The sequence below is a fragment of the Taudactylus pleione genome, unplaced genomic scaffold, assembly GCF_031769625.1.
Source record: "Taudactylus pleione unplaced genomic scaffold, aTauple2 ptg000128l, whole genome shotgun sequence".
In the NCBI taxonomy this organism is placed as follows: Eukaryota; Metazoa; Chordata; class Amphibia; order Anura; family Myobatrachidae; genus Taudactylus; species Taudactylus pleione.
In genome coordinates this window covers 3,001,661-3,024,554 of record NW_028284530.1, presented here as the reverse complement: position 1 = coordinate 3,024,554, position 22,894 = coordinate 3,001,661, and the positions used below count along the sequence as shown (strand labels likewise).

The 22,894-nt window shown below is 45.3% G+C and overlaps 2 protein-coding genes across 3 annotated transcripts in view; both read left to right on the top strand.

Moving 5' to 3' along the window:
• DNAH12 (dynein axonemal heavy chain 12) overlaps positions 1-8,548 on the top strand; it is a 168,684-nt gene extending 160,136 nt beyond the window's left edge. Inside the window, exon 74 of the mRNA XM_088472684.1 lies at positions 7,473-8,548. Coding sequence (XP_088328810.1) covers positions 7,473-7,663 — 191 coding nt within the window. The 3' untranslated portion in view covers positions 7,664-8,548. The remainder of the gene's footprint in view (positions 1-7,472) is intronic.
• An 868-nt stretch (positions 8,549-9,416) lies between these two features.
• The window catches only part of ASB14 (ankyrin repeat and SOCS box containing 14), a 28,669-nt gene continuing 15,191 nt past the window's right edge, over positions 9,417-22,894 (top strand). For both annotated transcript variants that reach the window (XM_088472683.1, XM_088472682.1), the window contains exons 1-2: positions 9,417-9,582; positions 13,739-13,883. In XM_088472683.1, coding sequence (XP_088328809.1) covers positions 13,756-13,883 — 128 coding nt within the window. In that variant the 5' untranslated portion in view covers positions 9,417-9,582; positions 13,739-13,755. The remainder of the gene's footprint in view (positions 9,583-13,738; positions 13,884-22,894) is intronic.

Sequence of the window (22,894 nt, the reverse complement as noted above, 5' to 3'; positions counted from 1 at the left end):
CTTGCTCTTTCTTACTCTGGGACTGATTCAGCGTACGCAGATGGCCGATTGTTACTTACTGCGCATGCACCGCATACACGCCTACCCTCCCAGTTTTCGCGGAAGGCTTCCAATTTTTCGGGTAACCCCCCCGCACTCCCGGAAGGGCAGGCACTTCTCACGCATTCTGCTCACTTCCTAGTAAAGTGGGCAGAATGGGGAGAATGTCCGCGGTGATCGCGGGTCCCCATGTAAGGGGCGTGGGTTAATGACGCGATTCTCAGCGAATCGCGTTATTTAGCCCTGCCTCCTATTTAAATGTAAGACAATCGCGCCAATTTGCCGCGAAGAGGTGGGGCTTAATGACACAAACCATCAGGCCCTGTCACAGCCCACCTGCTTCTCCTACCAAGACTTCTCCTGGCCAAAGGTAGGCAACTATGATGCACTGCAGTGCGGGTGCGTGAGTTAGCATTGCGATTGCTCTGCGATCACTCGTGCAGATACAAAGCCATCGCAGATGAAGGGACAGAACATCAGCATTTGGGGGAGGTGACAGGGGAGTGGTCGGAGAAACGCAGGCGCGCCTGTACATTTGAACGCCATGACGTGTGCGTGCATAAAGTAGCCACTGCGACGGCATACGCAGCTTGAGTACTCACTGCATACGACGAGGTTAGTAATTTCTGAGTAAGGTCAGACCTGTTGTAATTGTGCGTGAGGGGCCGATGGTACTTGATGTTCCCGAGGATTGCAAGGTATTACGGATGTGCTAAAGCAGTAGTGGGTGTCTCGATGCTGGCTTTGTGATTGCAGTCATTAGCTTATTTTCGCAGCAGAACTGCGTGCGTAATCACAGCTGTGATCGCAGCAGTGATCCGTAATAAATCAGGCCCTCTATTTCTAAATCTGAATCAGGCCCTTAGAGTGGTCCAAACATGTTTGGCAGCATTTACTTCTTACCCTTCGCCAGGCTTTTGTGGGAACTTGTGTCCTGGTGTAAGCCCCTTCATAAATAGCCCTGAAAATACATACCAAGGGCTAATTGTAATAGCTTGCGATCTTCAGCCGCTTCGGGGATTTATGAGCGTCTCCCAGAATTATATACCAAGCTGGTTTAGCCTTTAAAATAATTGCCATTTTGAAAATACAAAGAGACTCGCATAAAACCCCACAGCAGCTGAAGATCACAAGCTATTACATTTAGCCCCAAATCACCACAACATGCAGAGGTAAGGAACATTTTTCGGGGTAGGACTGCAAATATTAATAAATATTCTCCTTAGTCTGTTAAAGTTTTCTTTTAGTTTATGTAGACTGTCACCATAGGGACTGATGCATATTTGCATGTAAGTCTACTGCAGTTGTACTTACACTGCGTGCACAGAACTACATGCTGATATCTGCCCGCATGCAGATTTGTACACATCTATGTGACCGCACCGCAACAATCTATATGCTTGTGGAAATAGCGTCCATCATTTTCCGTGCACTTGCTCCAGCTGCATAACTGGTGCAAGACTCTGAATTGATGTTAGATACGTACACTAAGCTCTGGAAGGGTACACAGCGCTAAACATTGTAAGATCAAACCGCCTAACGGACATACATGCCATCAGCCCCCTGCTGCTTAAAGTGGAAGGGAATTTAAAATATTGGAAAATCTAGGAAACCTGACGTGCTCATCTGCCATAGTCAGAAATAGGAATGAGCTGAAGAAGAAGCTGCTTTGGGCTCAGGGAGTTTTGTGCACATATATGCGCTTAAAGTTAGCTTGGGAAACTGAGCTTTGTCTTCCATTCTGGGATTTTCCCCAAATCTAGAGCATACAGTAGGACACTGAAACACATTTGTTAGGGGATCCAGTTAAGATGCCGGCAGATGGGATGCCGAAATCCCGACGCCCGTCAGAGTGCTGACGCCGGTATCCCGAAGGGATCAAGATTCCAGCGTTGGCATCCCTACCACCGGCATCCTGAAGGTAAGTATGCGGGATAGGCTTAGGGTTAGGCCGGGGATGGGGGGGGTTAGGTTTAGGGACCTGTCAGGGTAGGTTAGGGTTAGGCATCAACCGGGGAGGATTAGGCTGCAGGGAGGGGGGTTAGGGTTACACACCGCCCGGGAAGGGCTAGGTTTAGGGTGTGGTAAGGGGGGAGGTGATAGGCACCACTGGGGGGAGGTTAGGGTTAGGCACCACCGGGGGAGGGTTAGGTTACTTACATGCCCTTGTTTGGATCTTCACCATCGGGATGCCGCTGTTTGTTTTCTGACCGCTGGCATCCCATCCGCCGGTAAATCATACTGATTCCTTTGTTAGTGCTTGCCCTGATCCTTGGGAAAAAGTGACATACATGAGCTGAGATAAAGGCTTCTCTGGTCTAGTTATGCCTTATGTGCTACACACAGGGGTGTTAACCAGGATGATGACTACAGTATGTGATAATATTGGGCCTGATTCAGAGCAGGACACAAAGGCGATTATGCACGCAGATTGAGCGATTGCTTGCCATTGTGCGTGCGTATAAGCTGCACTGCGCATGCGCATCAATCGCATTATAACTACATACGCTAAGAGGAATCCATCAGAGTGAGTAACAGGTCATCAGCATTTGTGGGTGGTGACCATATGGTCTGAAAAATGCAGGCGTGTCTGTCTTTTATGCACGCCCATGAAACGGCAAACAATTAGCCACTGCGATTGTATACGCAGCTCTGCGTGTCAGAAGAGTTCCCAAGGCTGTGGCAGGTCAGATCTGCTGCAAGGGCAAGATGGCCGCTGATGTACTTTGATGTTACCTATATTTACGCAGGTAAGCAACGTCGTACGCATATGAGAAGGCAGCAGTATGCTCGGGTAAGCTTTGCCACTATTAGCATATTTTTGCAGCTACGATGCTTATGAAATTGCAGCTGCAATTGGATCAGCGTCCGTCTCTGAATCTCGTCCATTGTCAAGGACTGGGTAATGCAAAGCCACATTTATGTGAAACATGAAAAGTCTTTGAACTCAAAATAGTTTTATAATCAGATTGGTAAGGGCTACTTATCATTTTGGAGACCTATGTTCTGCCCTAAGGCTCTATTCAGCAAAAATGCCAATTTTGTCCCGAATATATTCTCACATCCTCAACACAATGTTTTTTTTTAAATTCTTTTCCCAGCAATTCAGAAAAAACTTCTCAGGAAAAGTGGTTGCGTTAACACGCCCCCCCCCCCTCCCCGTGTCTATGATCTTCTCCTTGCTCCTCCTTAAGGCAGCAGCAGTGGCAGGCTCCTCACACACTGTTCTTCAGTGGGTGTGAGGTCACCTTTCTCAGCCAGCCCCATCGCCTTCCTCAGCCAACACCCAGCCCTCATCAACTGCTCAGCCAATCCCCATCGCCTACTCAGCCATTGTCCATCACCTTTCTCAGCCAGGCCCCAGCCCCATCACCTTCCTCAGCCAGCCCTCTTCACCTTCCTCAGCCAGCCCTCTTCACCTTCCTCAGCCAGCCCTCTTCATCTTCATCAGCCAGCCCTCTTCATCTTCCTCAGCCAGCCCCCATCACCTTCCTCATCCAGCCCTCATCACCTTCCTCAGCCAGCCCCCAGCCTTTCACCACCGCAGCCAGCCCCAGCATGGATGGGGACAACATGCGGCGATGTGACCTATGGCGTCACACCACCGCGACGGCAGTTGCCCGAGCTGTGACTGAGCCTACAAGAGCCCAGTACAGTGTGCTCTTGCAGGCTCAATTGTGGAGGAGGAAGGAGGGGTGCTGCTCTCTCCAAACTGCGGCACTGCGCCCCCCAATGTGGTGGCCCCCCCTGTTCAGCTGCACTGGTCAAACAGCTCTGGCGCCTCATCAAATCCAGTGCCTGCCTAGCGATGCCCCCCCCCTCGCAGATGCGGATGGGCTTGCTCTCTACAGTGCGATACTGTGTGAGCTGGGTGTTAACGGAGAAGTTAATTGTGTTATCTTCTCCATTGACCATTTGCTGAATAAAGGGAATAATTAAATATCGACTTAAATAATACTTTTTCCGCATTTTTTAATAGCTGAATAGCGCCCATAGTCACAAATGACACCAAGGATCTATGCAATTACTACAGAGTACAGGTCTTCCTGACGCAGCTGACATCACTGCTACTCCATGTTGGGCTATAATAACAGCTGATGATGTCAATGGAACACTTCACAAATCGCTCACATTGAGAAGCAGTATGAGCTGCTGATGAACATTACAAAGCAGCTTTCTGGCCTCCTTACTCCACCAGACACCACAGCAAGGTAAGAAGAGGTGGGCAAGTTCAAACATGGACACCTCCTTGTACCTAGCAGATGGGGCTGGAGCTGTGATACCCTTACTGCCTTTGGCCATGGACAATTGCCCCATCTGTACCTGTTATAATCTGCCACTTAATAGGCTGACCTTAGTCATTCGCATATGACTAATACAAGTCTTGTATGTCACTGGAGGTTTCCGTGGTGGAACAAGCATTTGTTGATTAAGCTTCTTAAGATCTAGAATTTGGAAGCCTTCCACAATGAAAATGTTACTGTACGTTCCGGGTCCAGCTGGCAGAACCTCAGTGTTATATGGAGATCTTTGTTTTATTACCGAACGTCTGAATAAGAGAGCAGCTGTTCTCATTAATGCATCTGTGCCTTTAAAAGAACTGAAGAGGTGAGTGGATGAAGGTGATATATGACGATTAGAAGACTCTGAGATATTTACAGTTGAAGATAAATTATTGAAACTTAAGAATTGGACATAGCACTTTTATCCACAAAATATATCAGTAAATAGACTACTAACATTTAACATATTATTCTTACTGTGATCCCTAGGTCATAACACTTTCATCCATTAATAAAAGTAATTTTTCAGATCATTGTTACATAATAGCGTGACTCGCCTCTCAGTTATTGCACGTTCTCCCTGTTCATTCTAAAGGGGCAAATTAACATCAAGAACATTGAATATTCTTTATAGGGTCATTATTATTGCTCCATTTATTTATCACATGGACTGTGATATTGTATTTATATTGTAAGTAAAGATCTGGGGGAATAGGCATATTTATAATGGGTGCAGGGTGTGCTGTGCACCGCATACCCAGCACCCATAGTGTTTTTACCTTGTGCCAGCAAGTAGGTTTCTCCTCCTCTGTGGTGCCATCTTCCCAGTGACATCTGCGCAGTTGAAGCAAAGGCTCTGGCACTGCGCCATGCCTCTTCTCTCTTGTGCACATGTGCCAGCTTCTCGGATATCACTGGGAAGATTGTGCTGCAGAGGAAGAGGGACCCGCTTGCCAGCACAGGGTAAGATGCCGGGGTTGGGGGGTGGCACTTAGATGGGACTAGCTGCACACATGTCCCTCAGGTGTTTATACGCCCTGCCTCTACTTCTACCTAAATCGTCTCCTCCCACAACTCTGCTGGCCCGGCTCTCAGGAAAGAGATTAGTCTCTTTTTGAATCCAGGATGGCCGCTGTATCCGAATAGTAGTTTCACATCGTTCATCTCTGACTGAAAATAAGACTGTGAATCTTCAGCAGAGAGGAGAGAGCAGTAGGGAGAGTAGTGCCAGTGTATGTCCTGGGAATGGGGGTGGGGTTGGTAGTGCGGTCAGTGTATGACCCGGGTGGAGGGTGGGTAGTATATGTCCCGGGGGCATGGAAGGATGGGGTGGGAATGCAGTTGTAGCAAACTCTGCATCAGCCCCAACAGCTGTAATATTGGGGTTGTAGTAAAGTGCCAGGCAACAGGACTTTGACTTTTTGCCAGAATTGCAATTCTCTTTCCGGGGACTCAAGTCATTTGCAGAGGTGCAGTCACCATTGTGGAAAATGGACATGTACTTTGTTATGTATTATCAAGCCCTATAAAGGAATTTGCGCTGAATTAAATCGCATAGCACTCCATTTCCTGTCTAAAGTGATGAGAGATCGGGGTGCGATATTCAGTTGTATTTGGGCGACCATGCAAATAGATAGGGTTTAGCTGCGTAAAACAGCTAAACCCGTCTAAAATACTGCTGAGTGCCTAAATTCCTGTTGCCAACTTATCGCACATTTCTGCCCGCCTGCCCAAGGGGCTGTGAATAGAAATGCGTGCTCTCGTGGCTGTACTCACCCAAACAGTGCAACAATTGAATTGCTCTGTTGGGAGCCCGGCACCATCAGCTGCGAGTGAACAAAAGTGAATTCCCCTGACACGGTCTTATGACAATGAAGAGTTTTGCAAATAACTCTACTATAAAACATGCGTATGGCATGTAATTATGTATTACACTGTCTAATAGGAATAGTTATGTAATGCCGGCAGTCAGGATGCCTCCTGTCAAAATACCGACAGCAGCATCCCGATGGTTGGTATCCCAACATGGGTTGGGTAGGTATACTTAACCTCCCCCTTCTCCCCCCAACCCTGCCTTCTTGTAGCCTAACCCTCCCTACCCCGCACCCTAACCCTAACATTCTCCATTAGTGCCTAAACCTAACCCTCCCCCCTTAGTGCCTAGCCCTAACCCCCCAGTGGTGCCTAACCATGACCCCGCCCTAGGGGTGCCTAACCCCAACCTCCCCCCAAAAAAACCTAATGCTAACCCCGCTATGCTACCTAAACCTAACCTCCCCTGCGGCTAACCGCTAAGACGCCCCGGACTTACTTGGTTTGGGCTGGCATCTATCTGAGTTCCGGCGTTGGTATTAAGATAGGCGTCATAATTTCAATGCCTATCTTAAGTCCCGTGTCGGACTTTCAGCATCGGGATTCAGACCAGTGGCATCACGTCTGCTGGTCTGATGACTACATCCCGTCTAATACAGGGAACATTCTGAACATTCAGGATTCCTAATGTTATTATTTGTTATATCTGCTACAATGTTACAGACACTCATGGTCATCTGTTCATGAATATGTGATACACACCTATGTACGGGATCACACAGCTGTGTGTAGAGGACAGGCTGCCTATAATGAGGAGAAGCTTCCATCTCTGGCAGCAGAGGATAATTTTCTGGATAGGAATTTCTTTTTGAGTTGGAGAATAAATCAATGGAGGTATATTAGTTAGGGGTAGGATAAGCAAATTGAAATGCTGGTCTGATTATAAGGAAATACCTTATTCCGGAGTTGTCACTAGAGAAAGGGCTTTTCAAAACTTTTTTTCAGGTTACTAACAGGCTAACCCAGGAGATTTCTCTGGTGCTCAACTATTTAGTGTTGCTTACCTCCGTTACCATAGACCTGGATAAATCACTGAAACATTGGCCCTTTACACAACCTGTAGGCTCTTACATTTGGCCCATAATCAGGATACAGTAAGCTCTCACACGATTTGCTGAAATGAGGCCCAGAACAGCCCGAACACACCCACATTCTTACATGACCACACCCCTTTTCCTATCCAGTACTTGGAGCAGTCCCACAAAAATGGTCAGTTTTTGGGGTACAGTACTTTCCATCTAATCCCAAATGACATTCTCTTTCTTTTGTGTCTTTCAGATAAAACGTCAGATATAAAGAAGACTAAGTCTTATGTATGTCCCCTCTACAAGACCAGCGAGCGTAAGGGCACACTGTCCACCACAGGCCACTCCACCAACTTTGTCATTGCTTTGCTGCTGCCAACAGATAAGCATGTCCAGCACTGGATAAAGCGAGGTGTTGCTCTCCTCTGTCAGCTCGATGACTAATGAGACCCCCAATTTTATTTTTGGACTATCTGTATATCTGGGGGATGTTTAAATGCCTCTATAAATGCTGTATTTGTTTTATGGGGTTGGGTAAGGGATGCCGGGAACATAACTACATCCCGTTTTATGACCTTGTGTAATTAATGTCTTAGACCTAGAGAGTCATAACTATTCTCGGCAGAGTCAAATAGGTTTAAGAGACTGAAGGTTATTTATTAACGAGGAACAGTAACCCATAGCAACCAATCAATAATTACCTTTACTTGCTGCAAGTCTAGTCCTTCTTTCTCCAGTCACTAAATGGCTTTTAAGTAATATAGATTACTGAGAAAAGTATAAATGACAGATTGGGGCAACTGAGCTAAACTCGTGTAGAGGGGGTAGGTTTATCACCGTGATGGTGTGATACGACAAACAGGAAGGGGTTGGCCATGAGGTTTAGTGCTGGAAACTGCTCAATAATGCTAATGGGTAATTTCAGATGCTAAACGTCATGGTTTTCCTGGTTGCTATTGGTTACTGCACATTTAAAATATGTTTTACATTTACTCAGTTCTGGATGTTACATGGATGTGTTTTGTTTAACTTCAATTTTAAGTTTATTTGACCAACATTGTCATTATAGATGTCACAGTATTTTTTGAAGGTTAATATCTGAGCAAACTTGGCAATTCAAAATTATTATCCAAAGAAAGTTTTTCTTTCCTAACTTATTGATGTGGTTACTACTGTATTAAGAAATTCTATCTAATGCCAATGGCTGCTAAATGGTCTCACTGAGATATAACATAATATCTGAATAGTGACACAAATAGCCAAGGTGCTTATAAATAAAGGAGATACGTTGATACAGAATATGGGAGAGTTATGTGGTCATTTGACATTTTCAACACTGTGTTATTGTATTTTAAATGCAGATTAAAATTGGACGTTTTAGTGAACTATTTGGTGAAGCCGGTTCCTCTGTGGGGCGGTGGAGAGTGTGTGTTAGGGGGAGGAGGTTAATTTATATTACAGACAGTGCATAGTGTATGATTGCCTATGGTAGTAATAGAGGCTCACTATTAATATCAGCTGGAGTGTCACTTTGTAAGAACAGGAACTGGAGAATCCAGTGACATCATATGGTGACATCACTAGTACAGCTCTAGCTGCATGTAAGGAATCTGAATCTGGTCCCCTCAGTCAGTATACGGTACAAATTGTTATAAGTGCAATAAATCTATTGGAGTCTTATGCAAAACTCATCAAGTTCAAGTGAATACAGTTAAAGATAAAATATAATTTAGGAGACAAGCTTATCCCCAAAACATTCAGGATACAGAAGAGGCAGCAGTGGCACTCAGAGGCTGCCAGTCAGGTAAAATCATCAGGACACACCTGATGAGGGGGGATTTGTTCCTCCGAAACGTTTAATTAAATACCACGATTTTTACCTGACTGACAAACTCTGAGTGCCACCTCTTCTGCATCCTAGAGAGAGAGAGAGAGAGAGAGGCACATTAGGTGGTTACCTATAGATTATGAATCTTTATTCATGAGTACTGCTGGTGGCTATGCATGGCTGTGCAGTTCTTTGTTATACTCAGAAACTGTCTGCTGGAAATGCTATGAGTCCAGGATCTGCAGTCGCCCATAATTCCTCTCCTGTAATCCACCTGATTGTGTTACCAAACATAGCTCACCCACGTGAGAGGGGCAGGATAAGGTCTCAGACCCATGATCCTGTATTTATAGTTCGTGCAGTCTCTGGGGTGTCTGCATCTAAACAAACGTGGCTTTATGCTGATGAAGGAATTGCCATCATTGACTTTTGGATACAATTGGATACTTTAAAACATTGCTTGAAAGCCAAATGTATGATCTGATTAACTGTTTATCAAGCAGGTTACCAAGAACTACCAACACTGGATGACAAGGTAAACATCCACGCCTCACCCAGCCTAGGGAATCTATAGAACAATATATGGTGTCTGGTTTTGGGTGTGTTGTGAATGTACAGCAAATAGTTAACTGGTACTAGTCATGTTTACCATCTAGGCACAGTTGGCAGATACCTCGGTGAAGCATAGAAATGGTTTATATGACCCTTTAATGAGTTATCATTTTACCAGTGTTTGTTAGTAGCTTAGCATGAATAGGAGACACACAGTGCAGCCAATTAGATGTAATCTATAATCAGTCTAGTACAGGTCAGACTAAAGGCCCCCATACATCAGCAATTGATTGCAGCAATTGTGCAATTTGCAATCGATTGTGTATAAAAATCTTTCCCTTTTTCAATCGATTGTGGCAATTCTGAAATCTGCAATCGATTGAAAAAGGGAAAGATTATTATACACAATCTATTGCAAATTGCACAATTGTTGCAATCAATTGCTAATGTATGGGGACCTTTAGGACAGCTAGTATGATCATATGTGAGCAAGCTAATCAATACAGAACCACACGGTTTTGTCTTAATTAAATATACCCCAAAATATTTCTTGCACTCACTATTAGACAAGTCCTGCACCAGGAAGATTTATTTAGAGAGATTACTTGGTTAAGAAGCTTTCAGTTACTGCCTTATCCCAAAAGGGGGGAGAATCAATTGTGGTTTTTTTGGGAGCCCGACGGAGCAATTCAGTTTTTCCACCATTCTGGTGTGAGATGCTCCGAAGCCGACATTTCTGCTTATGTTATACTGTAGACCAGTGGTTCTCAAACTTAGTCCTCAGGACCCCAAACAGTCCATGTTTTCCAGGTCACATAGCTGGGGGGATGTAGTTATGAGACCAGCGGCCGTGATGCCGCCGGTATAAATCCCGACGGGGGACACCTGACAAGGGACTTAAGATAGACGTAGAAATTCTGACACCTATCTTAATCCCGACGGCAGAATACAGGACACCAGCCCGAATGAGGTAAGTCCGGGGTGCCATTACTGTTAGCCGTGGGGGGGCGGAGCATAGGTTTAGGCAACGTAGCGTGGTTAGAGTTAGGCTTTTGGGAGGGAGGTTAGGGATAGGCACCCCTATGGGGGAGGGTTAGGCACTATTGTGGGGGGGGGTAGGGTTATATACTAAGGGTGGTGGGTTAGGCTCGAAGGGAGGAGACTTAGGTTTAGGCACTAACGGGGAGAGTTAGATTGCGGGTGGGGAGGGTTAGGCTACAAAAAGGGAGGGTTAGGGTGAGAAGGGGGGAGGGTAAGTATACTTACCCTGTCGGGATACCATGCATCAGGATGCTGCTGTCGGTATTGTGACAGGAGGCATCCCGACAGCCAGCATTGCATACCGATTTCTAGCTGGGCACAGGTGTAGTCATTACTCAATGACACATTTTTAAAGATCCACAGGTGGGGCTATTTATTTCACTTGTGATTCTGTGAGGAGACCTGCAAAACATGTACTGGTTGGGATCCTGAGGACCGAGTTTGAGAACCTGTGCTGTAGACGATAAATGGTAATAATAAATTGACATACAAAAATATAAATGCAAAGTTTCTTAAAATAGAAAAAAAACAGCATGGTTACATCACAATAATCTTTTGGTTAATCTGTTATCTGGGGAATAAATTAATCGGTAGTAGACTGACCCTCAAGAACTGACAATTTCAAAAATAAATTTATGACTTTTTTGGCCAAAACCCCTCTACTATGTGTCATCATGGCAAGAGGTGGGGTGGAATGCTAATCTGTTTTAGAATTTATATTGAACTGTATCCAAAAAAAGCAGTTATTTTAATAGGTTATATTCTAACTTCCTTCTAAACTAGCAGAGATGTGGTATAAGTCCACTAAACATTGTGAATTTACTTACTGTACATATGCATATGAAATATTATTACATTATATGAATTCCTTGGGGAGGTACATTATCCCTAAAGGTTCCTTATGCGGATAATATATTTCTTGTGACTGATTACAAATGTATGCAGAGGTCTCCTTAAAAATGGATTAAGTTACAAATTGCATTAATGTATTATATTTGCTATCAGAAATATACCATGAACCTAAAATTGACTCCAAATATGATTCCATCTAGTAAAAGAAATTACAAACTTTTAGGATCAGTGTAATGGACAATAAAAACAATGACTGTGACACCGGGCATCTCTGAATAAACAAGGCAGGTCTCCGAGGGAAACAACAAAATCTGTTAATCTTTTGTTTGCTTACTGCCAGTAATTTGCTGGAAAATATGATTTTAGGCTGTAATCATGGCACATGCTTTTAAACATAAAGCACTAGGAATACATTTACTAAAAGTAGATTTATAACTGTTTAAAATCAATCTAAATAGATAAACATCTTTGGGCTTTCCAAATGCAAAATATACATATGTAGGGTGTCAACTTCAATGACACCCTACATATGATACATATGCAGATTTTGCATTTGGAAAGACCACCGATGTTTATCTATTAGGTCGATCTAAATGGACCTTTATTAAATTTACCCCTTCAGTGTCTGTTTATCAATATGAGAAAAATAACACGCTTAATGTTTTCTCTTTTATTTAGTAATTAGGATGGATTTATATGGTGGCAACATAATTTGTGGTGCATTACAGTTTTGATTTGAGTGAGGTCTCACTTGGTGACCTCCAGGACCGTTTTAATAAAGGGTCAGATAAGAGAAGCACTGCATGGTTTCTATTTCCTGGCCACAGGGTCTGCTGAATACAAGACACACATTGATATCCTGCCCTCTGTGAGCTGATTCATTTACTTTATTCAAATTTCTTGCTGTAGACTGGAAATTTCTCGCAAACAGCCAGTTTATACCAATGCTTACATTGGTATAAACCCTAAAATGAACACAAATCTTAGCTGCTACCAGGCTTATTTATGAATGAAGCAAATACCTCTTCAAAACAGAGGTCACAGACCAAAAATCAATCTATAGGGCTTGTGACAAGTCCTATAGATTGATTTTTGGGCTGTGACCTCCTCCAATGTTTTGAAGAGGCCTTTGCTTCATTCATAAAGAAGCCTGGTTGCAGCTACCTGGGCTGTAGATAATACTGTCAGCTGAGTGATAGTACTGTATGTCTGGCAATTATATTGCAGCACAGTGGAAAGTGACAAGAAGAATGATGAACATAAACAGTAAATATAAGACTTTATAATCCACCATGTAGTGACAGTTATTCCGATACAATAAGGTCATCTGCCACAGCACAGAACATGAGTATGCTGCAGAGGTTCCCAAACTCGGTCCTCAAGGCGGGATGTAGTTGACATCCCGGAAGTCGGGATGCCGGCACTGAGAATGCCGGCGCCAGAAACCTGATAACAGTCAGAATCCCATCGCCAGCATCCCGACTGTCGGCATTCCGATGGTAAGCATTAGGGTTAGGGGGATGGTTAGACACTAGAGGGAGGGGAGGGGTAGGGTTAGGTTTAGGCTGCGGGAGGGGAGGGTTAGGTTTAGGCATACTTGCCGACATTCAGCTCCTTCCTTCCGGGAGGGAGCTGAATGCCTGCATACAGCGGGGGGCGTGGCCGGCTATGACAATGTTTTGGGGGCGGGGCCAGGGCGTGACCGCACGATTGCATCATCGTGGCCCTCTTCTCAATGCCGAAAATAAAGGCATTGTGAAGCAGGGGGCGGAGACACGATGACGTGATTCAGCACGAATCGCATCATCGGGCATCCCCGCTGCGGGGTTTCTAGTAGTTGTGCGGGAGGCAGGTGGCAGCTGGAAGGCTTGCCTGCCTTTCGCGGCACCCGATATTCGGGAGGCTCCCGACCAAATCTGTAGGGTAGGCAAGCCTGGGTTTAGGCTGCAGCAGGGAGGGGGTTAGGTTTAGGGGTAGGGTTAGGCTACTTACCTACAGGTGTCAGCATTCTCACCTAGTCAGGATTCCAGTTGGGATTCTAAGTGCCGGGATCCTCGGCACTGGCAAGCCGTACCCAACCCCTCAAGGCACCCTTCTCTAACGGGAACAGTGCCATGTAGACTTTTTACTACTTCACATCTGTGTGCCCACTAGCATGCTAGGATTATGCAGCCACCATATGTGTTTTGCATAAGACACAATAAGGTGTATGGTCAGTTAATTCCATGAATGTTCTACCCCATCAGTGTGAAGTTGTGATTCAATGAGAATGGATTTATCTGCGTTCAGTGATGACCTGGATGACGATATTGCAGCTCAGTACGTTATACACCAGAGCCTTCAAGACCTCTACAGAAAAGATTCTGTTGTACATGACATTGAGAATAGCAGGTACAGTCATGACTGGATCGTCTGCAGCTTAATGTGCATGTTACTGATATGCCACAGACATGCTACTGAAATGCCACAGACATGCTACTGATCGAAATGTGAGCGACGGCGGGCCTGATCAGCCAGGATCGCTATTCTGCTTATACGACTGCAACGCAGTTACTAATATCAGCGGTGATATGCATATGTCTGCATTCACATTGCGATCGCAGCCTAACATAAGAAACGCCCACATCCCCTTACACATATCCGTATGCTTTGGCAACATAGTGAAACAATCGGTAACATCAAATTACACTGGACCCATACCTACAGTTAAGGCAGGTCAGACTTCACTCAGGAATTGCTTACTTCAGCACACACTGAGACCTCGGGCTGCGTCTGGTATCGCAGTGGCTAAAACGCTGTCCCAACGCACTGGCACCCCTGCATTCGCCTGACCAACCCGTCACCACCCACAAACGGCACTTCCTGTCAATCACTCTGCTATGGGTTTGCGGAGCTTCTGAGATCGCAGTCCCAATTGAAATGTCTGGTATGCGCACTGCAAAATAATCGGAAGATTGCGTGCATATAAGCAACGCGATCCATGCTGAATCAGGCCATGTGTCTTTCTATCTTCACTGATCAGCCTAATGCTTGTCATGGTGCCCTGGAAATATTATGGATAGAACTCTGAGCATCTTAGAGATGAAGGGAACTGATATACAAATCTTATTACTAGTTTACGTGGTAAAATTACACATTTCTCTTTTAACCCCTTCTCACCCTTGTGCTGAGATATTATTTTCACATTTTGCACTCATCACATTCCCAATCATTATCACTTAGTTTTTGTACGCGGTACCCACACAAATTATACCTTAGGGCGGGGTATGGTCTGGACTGGTGACTTCATGTGGTCCATGCACTGTAGTGTTGGACTGGTGTCCTTATGTGGTCTATGCACTGTGGTCTGGACTATTGGCCTCATGCAGTCTATGGGCCTGATTCACCTTAAAACGGAATTGCAAAGTTGTGTGCAAGCAGCTTTGCAATTCCGTCCTTGCACTTATAGTAATGAGGCAGTAAACATCACACCTCCTGCATGCATCACCTATCCAAGCTGCATTGTACAACGCAGCATCGTATAATCTGTGGGAACATCGGCCGGCTAAGTGACCCCTGAGGTCATGCAAGCCGGCCACTGCAGACGAAGATCCTGGCCTCTTCCCTCCCCCCGAATCGGTGGCGACACGCCTCAGTTTCAGGAAACGGAGGCCATCGCCGCCCCCTCCCCACCCACAAACGGCAGCAGACGGTCAATCAATGACAGTCTGCTGCCAGTCTGCGTGTGGGATCGCAGACCCGTACTGCACATGCGCAGAACGGGTTTTCTGTCTCTATTACATTGGGCAAGTTTTCCTGTTCTCTGTCTCTATTACATAGCCCAAGTTTTCATGTTCTCTGACTCTGTTACATTGGGCAAGTTTCCATGTTCTCTGACTCTATTACATTGGGTGAGTTTCCATGTTTTCTGTCTCTATTACATTGGGCAAGTTTTCCTGTTCTCTGTCTCTATTACATTGGGAGAGTTTTCCTGTTCTCTGTCTTTGTTACATTGGGCAAGTTTTCCTATTCTCTGTCTCTATTACATTGGGCGAGTTTCCATGTTCTCTGACTCTATTACATTGGGTGAGTTTTTCTGTTTTCTGTCTCTATTACATTGGGCGAGCTTTTCTGTTCTCTGTCTCTATTACATTGGACGAGTTTTTCTGTTCTGAGGGGGTCATTCAGACCCGCTCGCGAGCGAAGGTCCCTCGCAAGCGGGTCGATGTTGGGCGAGCTCCGTCGTGCGCATGCGCGAGACCCGGCGAGCGATGAGAAATACGTCACTCGGGGTCTTGCACCAAAGGGGGGATGCTGTCGATGGTGACTGACAGCACGCCCCCTTTGGTGGGCGTGCCGGGGGCGTGGCTGCCAGACGGAGGGGTTCCCATGGGAACGCCTACCGTCTGGGTCCGGCCCCACTGACATCACTAGTGATGTCAGTGGGAGTGATTTTGGCTCTGATAGAGCCAAAATCACTCCAGGGCTTGTGGCAGCGAGACCCTACCGCAGGGTCTCATCGGAAGCCCGATGGTCGCAATGGTCTTGACCATCGCGACCATCATCATGGACGCTCGCATAAGCTGTGGGTGGTAACCCACAGCTATGTGAGCGTCCAAGAGGCCACTTCATTTTTAGGGAGGAGGGCACTGATTCAGAGCGAGCGCTCTGGTCAGAGCGTCCGGCTCTGAATCAGGCCGTCTGTCTCTATTACATTGGGCGAATTTCCATGTTCTCTGTCTCTATGGTGATTTCCCGGTGATTTCTCCTAAAATCACTGATTTTAGGAAAAATCACGCTTGCCCAGGAGGTGCAATAAAAAAACCTCCCGGCGCGTGTTTTTTTAAAAAACACGCACCTAATAGAATAGCAAAAAATCTGCACCTGCAGGAAAAACCTTGAAGGTACGGGTTTTTTGCTATTCTCGCACGCTATTGAATATGCCCCTATTACATTGGGCGAGTTTGCCTGTTCTCTGTCTCTATTACATGGGCGAGTTTGCCTGTTCTCTGTCTCTATTACATTGGGCGAGTTTCCATGTTCTCTGTCTCTATTACATTGGGCGAGTTTGCCTGTTCTCTGTCTCTATTACATTGGACGAGTTTGCACTTTCTCTGTCTCTATTACATTGGCCAAGTTTCCATGTTCTCTGTCTCTATTACATTGGGTGAGTTTCCATGTTCTCTGTCTCTATTACATTGGGCGAGTTTCCATGTTCTCTGTCTCTATTACATTGGGCGAGTTTGCATGTTCTCTGTCTCTATTACATTGGGCGAGTTTCCTGTTCTCTGTCTCTATTACATTGGGTGAGTTTGCCTGTTCTCTGCCTCTATTACATTGGGCGAGTTTCCATGTTCTCTGACTCTATTACATTGGGAGAGTTTCCATGTTCTCTGTCTCTATTACATTGGGTGAGTTTGCCTGTTCTCTGTCTCTATTACATTGGGCGAGTTTCCATGTTCTCTGACTCTATTACATTGGGAGAGTTTCCATGTTCTCTGTCTCTATTACATTGGGTGAGTTTGCCTGTACTCTGTCTCTATTACATTGGGCGAGTTTTCCTGTTCTCTGTCTCTATTAGATTGGGCAACTTTTCCTGTTCTCTGTCTCTATTACATTGGGTGAGTTTTCCTGTTCTCTGTCTCTTTTACATTGGCCGAGTTTCCATGTTCTCTGACTCTATTACATTGGGCGAGTTTTTCTGTTCTCTGTCTCTATTACATTGGGTGAGTTTCCATGTTCTCTGTCTCTATGGTGATTTCTCCTAAAATCACTGATTTTAGGAAAAATCACGCTTGCCCAGGAGGTGCAATAAAGAAAACCTCCCGGCGCGTGTTTTTTAAAAAACACGCACCTAATAGAATAGCAAAAAACCTGCACCTGCAGGAAAAACCTTGAAGGTACGGGTTTTTTGCTATTCTCGCACGCTATTGAATATGCCTCTATTACATTGGGCGAGTTTGCCTGTTCTCTGTCTCTATTACATTGGGCGAGTTGCCTGTTCTCTGTCTCTATTACATTGGGCGAGTTTCCATGTTCTCTGTCTCTATTACATTGGGTGAGTTTGCCTGTACTCTGTCTCTATTACATTGGGCGAGTTTTCCTGTTCTCTGTCTCTATTAGATTGGGCAACTTTTCCTGTTCTCTGTCTCTATTACATTGGGTGAGTTTTCCTGTTCTCTGTCTCTTTTACATTGGCCGAGTTTCCATGTTCTCTGACTATTACATTGGCTGAGTTTCCATGTTCTCTGACTCTATTACAGTGGGCGAGTTTGCACTTTCTCTGTCTCTATTACATTGGCCGAGTTTCCATGTTCTCTGTCTCTATTACATTGGCCGAGTTTCCATGTTCTCTGTCTCTATTACATTGGGCAAGTTTTTCTGTTCTCTCTCTATTACATTGGGCGAGTTTCCATGTTCTCTGTCTCTATTACAGTGGGCGAGTTTGCACTTTCTCTGTCTCTATTACATTGGCCGAGTTTCCATGTTCTCTGTCTCTATTACATTGGCCGAGTTTCCATGTTCTCTGTCTCTATTACATTGGGTGAGTTTTCCTGTACTCTGTCTCTATTACATTGGGCGAGTTTCCTGTTCTCTGTCTCTATTACATTGGGTGAGTTTGCCTGTTCTCTGTCTCTATTACATTGGGTGAGTTTGCCTGTTCTCTGTCTCTATTACATTGGGCGAGTTTCCATGTTCTCTGTCTCTATTGCATTGGGCGAGTTTGCCTGTTCTCTCTCTATTACATTGGGCGAGTTTCCATGTTCTCTGTCTCTATTACATTGGGCGAGTTTGCCTGTTCTCTGTCTCTATTACAGTGGGCGAGTTTGCACTTTCTCTGTCTCTATTACATTGGCCGAGTTTCCATGTTCTCTGTCTCTATTACATTGGCCGAGTTTCCATGTTCTCTGTCTCTATTACATTGGGTGAGTTTTCCTGTTCTCTGTCTCTATTACATTGGGCGAGTTTCCTGTTCTCTGTCTCTATTACATTGGGTGAGTTTGCCTGTTCTCTGTCTCTATTACATTGGGTGAGTTTGCCTGTTCTCTGTCTCTATTACATTGGGTGAGTTTGCCTGTTCTCTGTCTCTATTACATTGGGCGAGTTTCCATGTTCTCTGACTCTATTACATTGGGAGAGTTTCCATGTTCTCTGTCTCTATTACATTGGGTGAGTTTGCCTGTACTCTGTCTCTATTACATTGGGCGAGATTTCCTGTTCTCTGTCTCTATTAGATTGGGCAACTTTTCCTGTTCTCTGTATCTATTACATTGGGTGAGTTTTCCTGTTCTCTGTCTCTATTAGATTGGGCAACTTTTCCTGTTCTCTCTATCTATTACATTGGGCGAGTTTTTCTGTTCTCTGTCTCTATTACATTGGGCGAGTTTCTCTGTTCTCTGTCTCTATTACATAGGGCGAGTTTTTCTGTTCTGTGTCTCTATTACAGTGGGCAAGTTTCCATGTTCTCTGTCTCTATGGTGATTTCCCGGTGATTTCTCCTAAAATCACTGATTTTAGGAAAAATTACGCTTGCCCAGGAGGTGCGATAAAAAAACCTCCCGGCGTGTTTTTTAAAAAACACGCACCTAATAGAATAGCAAAAAATCTGCACCTGCAGGAAAAACCTTGCAGGTACAGGATTTTTGCTATTCTCGCACGCTATTGAATATGCCCCTATTACATTGGGCGAGTTTGCCTGATCTCTGAGCCTGATTCAGAGCCTCTCGTAAGCGTTCGCTCCGAGCGATGTTCGCACATCTGCGCATGCCTATGGGTCGTAATGCGCATGCGCCAACCAGTCATTGCTGTCGGAAATCGTGCGCTCGCAAAACAGCGAGGGCCTGCTAATTTGAGTGACAGAATGAGGCGTTTGTGGGTGGTAACAGGGGAAGGTGCTTGAAAACGGGGAGTGGAGATCCGAATGGAAGCGTGCCAAACGGTCAAAACGGGCATTTAATGGGAGTGCATAATTAGTAAGGGAGTGTCATCGGTCACGTCACTTGGTTGTCTTTCAGCCTGAACTGCTCGCAGTGATTGCGGGAAGTAAAACCTACCAAAAGCACTGCGAGCAGTTCAGATGCCTTTCGATGTACTCGATAAATCTAATAAATAGCGGAGATGATGTATGATGCGAACGGCCAGGGGACGTCTTTACAAAATAGCGAGCGCATGTTTCATTCGGTCACTCAGACATAGAGGCGTCAACAGACCGCAAAGAGCGAGCGCTCAATTTAAATAGCCAGCCCCTTTTTAGGAACGACCGTTCGCAAATAGCGTCCGGCTCTGAATCAGGCCCTCTGTCTCTATTACATTGGGCGAGTTTGCCTGTTCTCTGTCTCTATTACACTGGGCAAACTTGCATGTTCTCTGTCTCTTTTACATTGGGCGAGTTTGCATGTTCTCTGTCTCTATTACACTGGGCGAGTTTGCCTGATCTCTGTCTCTATTACATTGGGTGAGTTTGCCTGTATTCTGTCTCTATTACATTGGGAGAGTTTGAATGTTCTCTGTCTCTATTACACTGGGTGAGTTTTCCCGTTCTCTGTCTCTATTACATTGGGTGAGTTTGCATGTTCTCTGTCTCTATTACATTGGGTGAGTTTGCCTGTACTCTGTCTCTATTACATTGGGCGAGTTTGCCTGTTCTCTGTCTCTATTACATTGGGTGAGTTTGCATGTTCTCTGTCTCTATTACATTGGCTGAGTTTCCATGTTCTCTGTCTCTATTACATTGGGTGAGTTTGCCTGTACTCTGTCTCTATTACATTGGGTGAGTTTCCATGCTCTCTGTCTCTATTACATTGGGTGAGTTTGCCTGTACTCTGTCTCTATTACATTGGGCGAGTTTGCCTGTTCTCTGTCTCTATTACATTGGGTGAGTTTCCATGCTCTCTGTCTCTATTACATTGGGTGAGTTTGCCTGTACTCTGTCTCTATTACATTGGGTGAGTTTGCATGTTCTCTGTCTCTATTACATTGGCTGAGTTTCCATGTTCTCTGTCTCTATTACATTGGGTGAGTTTGCCTGTACTCTGTCTCTATTACATTGGCTGAGTTTCCATGCTCTCTGTCTCTATTACATTGGGTGAGTTTGCCTGTACTCTGTCTCTATTACATTGGGCGAGTTTGCCTGTACTCTGTCTCTATTACATTGGGTGAGTTTGCATGTTCTCTGACTCTATTACATTGGGTGAGTTTGCCTGTACTCTGTCTCTATTACATTGGGCGAGTTTGCCTGTTCTCTGTCTCTATTACATTGGGTGAGTTTGCATGTTCTCTGACTCTATTACATTGGGTGAGTTTGCATGTTCTCTGTCTCTATTACATTGGCTGAGTTTCCATGTTCTCTGACTCTTTTACATTGGGTGAGTTTTCCTGTTCTCTGTCTCTATTACATTGGGTGAGTTTTCCTGTACTCTGTCTCTATTACATTGTTACATTGGGCGAGTATAAAAAGTGTAAGAGGTTACTGCTAATCTCTCACATTTTTTACATGCTCACCCTATTACATTTGGCCCAATGTCTCCACTGAGGTTGTAAAGATCCATCATGCCAAACATTATTATTAACTTCACCATATAATATATTTTGGTCATACTTGTTCATATTTTCCTGATGTTTGAACCCTCATTTTCAAACTGTGAGCAACCAAACACCTCAGCCATTGCCAATACTTTCTCCCATATCTGGAGAAATTTACCCTCCATGAACCCTCTACAAAATCCAAGACACTGAGCTACGAAGAGTCTAGCAAAGACCTTGAAGGTCCTTATTCTGGAACATATGTATGAATTAGTGTTTGAAAAGACACTGGGCACGATTCAGCAAGGAATGTAGTTGCTTATACGCACGCAATCTTCCGATTGTTGTGTACTGCGTATGTGTATGCATCCCAGTGTGTGAACCGTCCGCTGCGGTCGGAAGGCTACGTAGACTCATGGCATGGTGATTGACAGGAAGTGCCATTTGTGGGTGGTGACGGAGGGGTGGTTGGGTGAATGCAGGCGTGCCAGTGCTTTGGGACAGCATTGCATGGGAGTGCATAAATTATCCTCTGCAATACCATACCCAGCCTGAGACCTCATAGCATGCACTGAAGTTAGCAATTAATGAGTGAGGTCTGACCTGCCTTAACTGTGCGTATGGGTCCGATGTTACCGATTGTTTTGCTATGTTGTCCTTATGTCAGACTGCGATCGCAATCTGAATGCAAACATTTACATATCACCGCTGATTTTAGTAACTGCGTTGCTTGCGTATTAGCAGAATAGCGATCCATGCTGGATCAGGCCCATTGGTCAGACAAATCGCCAAAGTCACCAAGGACCAGTGTGTAATAGGTGTATAATATAGTTATCATGATGTCTCAGGTTTGTGATATTAGTGTGACCTGTATATAGAGTACTGATCAGTGTACTTTCTGGCTGCTCCTTCCGGGAGGGAGCAGCCAGAACGGCAGGACGGGGAAGTGGCTGGGACAAGGGGGAGTGACTGGACGACGAGCATTTGTGGGCGTGGTGGTGCAGGGGCACGCGATTGCATCATTTTGGCCCCGCCTTTGCTACAGAATACCGATTATACAGGCATTGTGGAGCAGGGGGCGGGGCCAAAATGACGCTATTCAGTGTGAATCGCGTCACCGGCCCCCTCCGCTGCGGGGGTAACTAGTAATCGTGGGGAACGGCGGTTGCTGGGAGGCTTGCCTGCCTTTCCGGGGGGCCGGGAGCTGCACCCGATTTTCGGGAGGCTCCCGGCAAAATCGTGAGGGTAGGCAAGCCTGGTGTATATCAGATGTGTTATATTGGTGTGACCTGTGCATAGTGATCAGTCTGTGTCAGGTGTGTTATATTGGTGTGACTTGTGTATAGTGATCAGTGTGTATTAGGTGTCTGATAGCTGTGTGACCTGTGTATAGTAATCAGTGTGTATCAGATGTATTATATTAGTGTGACATTTTATAGGGATCAGTGTGTATCAGGTGTGTGATATCACTGTGATCAGTGTGTATGATCTGTGTATAATGATCAGTGTGTATCAGGTGTGTGATATCAGTGTGAACTGTGTATAGTGATTAGTGTGTTTCAGGTGTGTGATCTGTGTATAGTGATCAGTGTGTATCAGGTGTGTGACCTGTGTATAGTGATCAGTGTGTGTCATCTGTGTATAGTGATCAGTGTGACCTGTGTATAGTGATCAGTGTGTATCAGGTGTGTGATCAAGGGCAGCTCAAGTCACAGGCTGTGGGGCCGTTGGCCAGAGCGCCGGAGCCTGACAGAGGGAAGCTGTGCTGCCGTCATCGCATAGTACAGGCCGGGTGTCATGTGACACCTGGGTGCACGTTCCTGTTCCTCTGTCCCATCTGAGGTGCAGGGCAGGAGGAATAGCGCGGGAGCACCTGGGACATTTTAAAAATGTGACTCCTA